Below are 8293 nucleotides of genomic sequence, written 5' to 3'. Positions count from 1 at the left end.
TTTTCAAATAAGCTAAAATAATAGAAGGGTTTTTCTTTTTCTGATGTATAAAGACACAACAAATAGAAGGCAGGCAAATTCTTAAAGTACTCAAAGTTGAAAAAGGCCTGCTGAGAGAAATACAAGCCTTGTGATCACCAACTACATGCACCCTCCTAAAAATATTTAATGTGTCATTTAAGGAAGTGGCCTGTTTGAGCGGGTTTCTCAGCCACCACTTAAAAATGAAGGTAGGAAAGAATTCCACTGACCATGGAGCATCCGGCACCAATCAGAGTTGCACGAAGAGAAAAAGTAGGTGTAGGAGGTGGAACGTGGTTGGTCTGGAAAGTTGGATCTGGAGGAATTGAAGGCTGATCACAGACTTAGTGACGATTTCTGCGCCACTTATTTCACACGGATTTTAATATGAACGGAAGGAAAGGAATCCTCTCTCTCTCTCTCAAGAAGAGCAATACCTTCAAAAGAAATTTGCTTTCTTCTTCGGAACATAATCCTCCCCATTCCTTGTAGTGTTTTGTTTTTAAAATACCACCAATACTTTGAGAATACAGCAGATAGACCTGCTGGAGGAACAAATTATTTAAGGAATGAATTTCTGCCCTTCCATAAATCTATGACAATCGGACACAGGTTTAAGACATCACAGATGCTGATCTTGACAGAGTTCCCAAAGAATTTTTTGTTAAAATTCTGAGCATTCCAACCTGCTACTGAGCTGATCAGAACTGAGAATTTTATACAATGTGTAACATCTCTTAGATTTTTAGAAAACCCCCCTTTGTGCACCATAATTTTTTTCTCAACCTGTGCTTTTGGACAGCAAATAAAGAGAATTGACGAGTGACCCAAATCACAGAGAACATGAATCTAACCTGCATTTATATGTGGAGGTGAAGTACCAGGATGCAGCAGACAGGAGCTGTTCAAGGCTGACCTTGAATTTGAAAATCCATTTCCACACAGGACTGTTCAGAACCAAAAAAGTTCTCATGAATCTGAAATGAGTGGATTTTCTCAAGGAATCATTACACTTCCTTTGCCTCTGCTCAAAAAGCACGTTTAGTCTAAGCAGGAAGCACAAAACCACTGAATTTCTCCTATACGCATGTATTTCTGGCTTACAGGAATTTCAGTGCAGTTCTGGTTACGTATTACTCCTGCACAAGCATAAACCCGAACAAGAGAACTAAACACGTTGAGACAGAAAGAAGGCTGTTGCCCAGAGAAAGCGTTAAGTCTTTGGTCTGTGCTTGTGAAGTCAAAAGGAGAAGCAGATGAGCCCCTGTACAGTTTCTCAAAAATAAATTAACTCTCGTGACAGACTTGGGCTGTTTCCAACAGATTTTGTAGCCCTCTGTGGTTCGGAAGAGAATTGCAAATAAGGGATAGGTAAAACAAATTCAGAAGCTACTGTGGGAGAAGGGAAAGGAGGAAGTGCTCTGAAAACGAGCCGATGGACAAAAACTGGCGTTGGGGCAGTGAGGTTTACAGGCGAAGTGGGGGGCTGAGCGGTGCCCCATGCAACGTGGTTTGGTGCTCGGAACTACAGCTTCCAAAAGACAGAGGCTGTGCTATGAACACAGAAGGAGTGTCCCGTTTACCTGTCAGTCCCCTGGGGAGGAGGGGTGGAACACAGCTAAATCACCATTCTGGCTTTTAGTAAGCAGGACAGCAGGACAGTTGCTTTCAAAACAGAAATACGAGCCTTTCACACAGCTCCGCTAAGTACAGTGATGGAGAAAAGCTCGTTCAAAGTCAACCCAAATTTCTCTAAATCGTTACTGAAATAATGAGAAATACTTGCCCCTCTGTCACAAACTGTAGCTGGGACAGTCAGTTACCTGTCACCAGACACACTTCTGCAGGTCACCTGTAGCAGACGCCCTTGCCTGGACGGATGGTCGCTAAAACGCGCACCACACCCTTCTACAGCCACCACACTGGAGTCCGGTTGCCTGAGCTCCTGCTGTTCCACACAGGATCAACCGTCCCCTCCCACCCCCGCGGTTCCCCCCCAGACCAACTCACAATGCGAAGGATTTCTTTGAGGATGTTTGGAGGAGACACTAAACAACCTGGATGGCTGCAAGCAGCATATGCAGTTGCACGCATCCCGATGAAAAGTATTCCTTCCTACTACAAGGAACTCCAAAATTAGGTGGGAAACAGCATCTGAATCATGTAGAAACTAGAAATGATGTAGTTATGTGTGATGGGTTTCTCTCAGCATAATTCCAAAACAAATTCCCTGGATGCCTTACAAATGCCTCAGGCAGCATTTGAGCATTGTGAGCACAACGAGAAAGGTGATCCACAACATGTATGCGCATTCTAGTATAAAAACTTGCAAGTTTCATTCTGGAAGGGTCCAAACGGAACGCTTAAAACATTTATTTTAAATAAATGAAATATGAAAATACTATGAATTTATTTGTATATAACAATAACACTTTAATATTTAGTCAAGGAACCATGAGAGCTAAAAACTCACTACTTACATTAAGAACCCACCCATTACAACTCAGCACTTAAATGATAAGATGACACATTCTCTGAGGGATGTGGAAACACTTGATGATGATGGTGTGGCTCTTCGGTGAGTGGAAGCAAACAAGGATGTAGGACTTGTGCCTTGGGCTCTTGCTATTTCTAGGGCGTGAGGCTTCAGGAGTGTCAGGCACGTAACAAAAGCGTAACTCAGCTCCGTCAGTGCCTGTCTGGGGCTCGGCGTTACAGTGAGGATCAGCGGGACCGATCCCTTCGTTACCCTGGAACATTATTAACACCTGCGTGGAGGCAGAACGTCCTGCTGTTTGACTAGCACCAGATGAGTCAGACTCGATTACAAACTCTTTTGTCATGAGCCACAAACACATTTAAGAACTATTTCAGTGCTACAGGGTATTTCATGTTAGAGCTAATGTTCAGCACAAACCTAATCATTCCACAGTAACAATATTCTCACTAGCGACACCACAACAGCAAAACAAAGCCTAAAGTTTGACTCAAATTTTTAAATTTTAAATAGCTTTTTTAATGGCCACACCTCACTAAAATACTTATGCTGAATATTGCCCATGCCTACCTTTATACATGTTAGAGCTGTTAATATAAGCAATTAAGAACCTCAAAAAAATACAAAAGGGCATTACTGAATCATTAAAAAAATACTTATTTATAATTAAAGTTTTGTCAAAAACTATTGTGATCTTTTATAGCTGCAGATAATGAAAATACTCAAGCATTCTGCAATTTACAGTACTGATGTGGAAGATTAAAAATAATAATTTCATTCATATTTATTTAGATTGTGGAAGTGTCTGTGTTTTCTTAAAAAGTACAATATGGCTAGTGTTAATTCTAAAAGCTTGACGATATCTCTTTGCTAGGTAAGCTACCGCAGCAGGTTTCCATGTACAAAACCTGTACCTCAAAGGGAAAAAAGCAGTAAGAATAAAAAAATTCAATAATAATTATAGTTATGTATGTAAAAATCTATAGCCATACAGTGAAAAAATACTACAGAGCTATGTCAACACACAGGAGTAAAATTCGGTCACTGTATCAATCACTGCACCGCAGCACTTTTTTGAAAAACCAAACCCCCTTTTTTTTTTTTTTCTTTTTTTTTTTTTTTTTAAATGTAAAGAAATCCTAACCTGGGTAGGTGCCGTTGCCAATAATGTGGTTCATGCTGGTAAAACCATGATGCTACAGGCAGAGACTGAGCACTGCACCCACGGCAGCTGCAGCCTCCGCACCACTGGAAATCATCAGCCCACGTTACGCACATTTTCCCCCAAACGAACGCTACTACACTTTCCTTTTACAGCAAGTCATCTGAATGTTTGTGATAGGCAAAACAAAACTAGATATTACTCTGGGTGGTACAGAAGGGGAAAACTCAACTCTTAACTAGTAAGAATCTTATTTATTCAATAATCTATAATTAATTTTTTAAGTGTATATTATAGTATAGCAAACAGAACCCATCAAGGAACATGTGTGCCCTTTGGCAACATCACACAATATAGTAACGGTCCAAATCCTCTCAACTAAGACAACTTTAGGCGTCAGAATTCTATTGTTTAATTATAATTTCTTTCTGATAATTTTATTCCAATAAATAGCAAGCAAATTGAAACAAAAAACCTTCTTTGCTATTGGGGAAAAGCCACATGACCAGGAAACAATTTGTTTATGAACAAAGAAATATTTGTATTACCTATTAAAAATAAGATGCTTTAATATAAATAGCATCAGAAATGGCTAACAGACAACTTCATTTTAGACTGCACCTGTACAAAATTCTTGGTTTTTATCATTTGGGAGTTTCCTTGTGAAGTATTTTCAACTCTTTCTAGCAGTAACCTGTGTCACATCATACCACCCCTCTATTCTCCAAGTATGAATTTCCCAGTATAAAAGCTGCTTCTGGCCCTGAGAAATACAGTATTTCATCGTTTGCTACAAAAATGTCCTGCTTCCAGAGCGGCAGAGGAATGATTTCTGCTTTTTTCTACTTCTCCCTACTTTAACAATGCCCATCTTAGCCCCAGAGGCGGTTTTCTGTACAGTGAAGAAAACACCATTAACAGTGAAAACAAAAAGGTGCTAAAATACTTCTGTTCAGAAAAATTCCAGTGGTGAAACAGCAAAAAGGCATTTCCCATAGGAACAATTACTAACTAGATTCTGAGGAGTTATTAATCATTTCAGTTTAATGTCTTTTTTTTTTTTTTTTTTAAACAAAATAATATTTTGGAATACTGTTACTATTCCTCACAAATCAAACAAAGTATTGGAATTCTGCAAGCTAGTTTCACAAAACCAGCCTCCTACCATAAATTAAATTTGTAATAAAGGAAACATGACAGAAAGGAAGACTTACTTACTGAGAAACACCTGTTTTAGATAAATACATGTGAAAACATGGCAGGGTTTAATAGTCTGCTAAAAAGTTTAGCTGTTTTAGATTTTTTTCTGTTTGCAGCTATAGTGCTTTTCTTCCTCTCTATGAAGGCAAACTGCTTATGAAAGGCTGCGGCAATGCAGTTGAAGAAAATGCTTCTGAAAGCTTTCAAGAGCATTCTTCCAATTTACGAAATGTGGAAACATCTTTCAATTAGTAAAAAAAATAGCCTAATATACAAACGTCTTAAAAAATTCATTTGTGAAGGAATGTAGCGTAATTACCCAGACTCATAGCCATTCACTCCTCAGATACTGGTAGCTATCTCCTCTTGACACAAACCTCTCTATTAACCCAGAGAAATGCATACGCGGCCACGTAGCCCAAGCAGAATAGTCATTCAGCTTTCCCCAAATTTAAACTATCATAAATTACCATTTGGACAGCATTAGAAAGAAATTGAAGCATACAAGGAATAAACTATAGTTTCTTTTTATATCAAAATGTACTCTTGAAAATGTGTTTGGCACAGTGCTAAATCATATAGTTAATACTAAATATTGCAGGATACAATAAAATCCTGGAGTTAACTTGTGTTTACACCCTTTAAGGGATAAAAATAAAAAGATACCAATTATTCAGAAGTCAGCCTATACAAACTGTATAAACAATATTTTATGTCTTGCTTTGAAAACCACTGATATAGTAATTTTTACATAAAAGACTGCAAAATAATATAAATGGATTTAAACAAATCTTTACAATAAGAAATTCAAATGGAAACAGACAAGTAACAAAGAGAAGTAAAAAAATTTATTGCAGTATTCGTTCCACCAGATTTGCTGGGGATCCCTTTTCTTGTATTATTTCAGGGTGACCTAATACATCAAAATCTACATTTACAAAAACTCCTCCTGCAGATAGGTCATAGATACTGCATGCTTTTTTTTTTTTTCTTGCTTTTTTTTTTTTTTTCTTCAACAGAATAAATTATATATCCAGGAGATTCTGCCATTTTACAGCCTGGAAAAACAATGCTTCCCTGGAAACTGGGCTAAGCTAAAGAAAGCCATCCGCTGCTAGGTTAAACTCCAAGAACACTTTATTAAGAACATTAACAGACTAATTTCCAACATTCACTTGTTTATTTTTTTTAAACAGAAAGGTTTTTTTCAAGATATAAACAATTTTTTTGTTAAACTATAATACAGTGGGAGTAAAAATGAACTGAGAAGTTTCTGCTGCACAACAGCGAAGGAAGCTCCCACAAAAATGTTTACCAAACATTTCCTTCTTTTTTCCCGCGTCCCAGGTTCCATTCTTACTCTTCATTTAACTGATTTTTTTTTTTTTTTGCCAGAAAGTTGATATTTCAAGTTTTTCTGTTATTTCAATTCCTGTAAATTTGGCTGCATGTACAAATTCATTAGCTGGAAGTTCCATCCTTGGCGGCATACAGCGATCGTAAAGTCTGCACAACTTTATTAGTCAGCTTGTTAGCACTCGTTAGAGCAATTTTTTTGTAAATAATGTCTGACTCTTTAATAGTGTCTACCCAAGGCACCAGTTTGCGGCCATCACGGCGCTTAGCCTCAGTCCAGGAGCCACTGTAGGAGCCTGCCATCCACTGAACACTGAAGCCATTGCTGGTTTTCTGTACTACTCTTGCAATTTGTGGTCGGTCTTTGTACTTTGGACAGCAAATAGCGATGACATCCATGACATCAACACTTTCATTCATCTGTGCTGCCAACTCCGTAGAGTCTGAATTTCGTTTTGACCTTCTCAATGACTAAAACATTGGGGGGAAAAAAGACCAAGTGTTACACAAAAGAACTTTAGTGAAATTATTGCTTTTATTGCTTTTAATCCCTTGACGCCGGGAGTTGGGATTTCCCGGCACACATTCCATTGCCGGCAATGAGACGCACCGCGACCGCCAGCGCCAAGGGGTTAACATATCCTTGTAAAACCACATACTCTTAATTTGTACCCGTGTCTTTATCTCTTATTGATATATAAAATTATATATACACATGAATCATAAAGCTACATAAAAACTTGGCAACAATAAAAAGGATAACACACAGTACATTCCAAAGGAAAATTAATAACTTTTTATACGGGATAAATCTCATTTTCTAGTTTGTTTTTTTTTTTTATTGTCTTTTCTGTTAAACTTTCTACAAAAGTTGTATAAACGGTTAAGTAGAGAATCTCTATCTACAAAATGCTTTCTTTCATGTGGATTACATTACTTGGTGTACATTTAATATAATAGACTGACATTTATAAGCACATAAAAATCATTTTACGTAATACGCTGCGAAATACGTTGACTCCTCCTCCGCCTCACCCCTGAAGTGCCTCCTCCTCTATCCTCCCCATCACTTTCATCGTCCTCTGTCTCAGCTGCATTGTTTTTAGGGCTGCCTCCTCCAAGCAGCGAGGTAATTGCTTTGTTCCGAGCATTTGTGCTAGCTGACACCTCTCCATCTTCTTCCTCTTCATCAGGATCCAAATGTTCCATAAGGAGCTTGAACTATTAAAAAAACAGATTAGTCCACATTGTAACTTTAAAATAGACATTTATATCACACTACCTTAAATAAAAAACAAAGGGCAAGGTAATTAAACAGGGTAAAACAAATGGCAGACAACTGCAAACTTGAGTAGCTTATGTTTTGTTCTACAAACTTCTTACTTTCCTTTCTTTAGCAGATATATAAAAGCTTTCTTCCTGTGTTTCCAAACTGCAAGTTTTCTCTGATTGATATTTAAAATCGGGGGGGTTGGGGGTGAGCAGGGAATATGGAACTAAATACACTACATCTAGTCTCTGTTCCTATGACAGAAAGTGTCAGGGATAAAGTGCACAAGTTATATGGGAGAGGTATACAAGATGGATACCAAAAATTAGAAAATACTCCATAAAGATGAATATCCTTTAGTTAAATGTATTTTTCATTGTTTTAACTTATTATAAGTCTTTGAAAGATAGTCCTGCTAAACATCCTGAAAGGAAGTAGTGAGTTACCAGTATATTCCATAATGTTACCAGGAATTTAACATTTTGAAATGTTCATCCAATACATCAATATCTACTTTCAAGTTTACACTGTGTTACCTAGGTTTTCTGCAAAGCAACTTTACTTACATCTAAATACTGTTTTACTATACTCCTCTTCACTTCTTCAGTGATCTTGGAATTAGCCATATCACTCCGCAGAAAATCCAGAGTTTGTTTTGGATGGAAATGCACTCCTGTCTTCCTGTTTATCGCTTTATCATAAACTTTTGCAGATTCAGATGGAGAGTATTTCTGAATTTTACTGTTTAAAGAAAAAGGAAGAGCTTTTAAGGAAAGTCCAAAGTAAT

At 37.6% G+C, this 8293-nt stretch overlaps 1 protein-coding gene across 1 annotated transcript in view; it reads right to left on the bottom strand.

The window, feature by feature from the left end:
• Positions 1–5711: 5711 nt before the first annotated feature.
• The window catches only part of NIPBL (NIPBL cohesin loading factor), a 171435-nt gene continuing 168853 nt past the window's right edge, over positions 5712–8293 (bottom strand). The window contains exons 45-47 of the mRNA XM_082496966.1: positions 8073–8247; positions 7272–7457; positions 5712–6707 (exon numbers count right to left, since the gene is read on the bottom strand). Coding sequence (XP_082353092.1) covers positions 6342–6707; positions 7272–7457; positions 8073–8247 — 727 coding nt within the window. The 3' untranslated portion in view covers positions 5712–6341. The remainder of the gene's footprint in view (positions 6708–7271; positions 7458–8072; positions 8248–8293) is intronic.

This window comes from Vanellus vanellus (assembly GCF_965231255.1).
Source record: "Vanellus vanellus genome assembly, chromosome: Z".
NCBI classification, from domain to species: Eukaryota; Metazoa; Chordata; class Aves; order Charadriiformes; family Charadriidae; genus Vanellus; species Vanellus vanellus.
The sequence above is the reverse complement of the archived record's forward strand: the minus strand, read 5'-3'. Positions and strand labels throughout refer to the sequence as shown.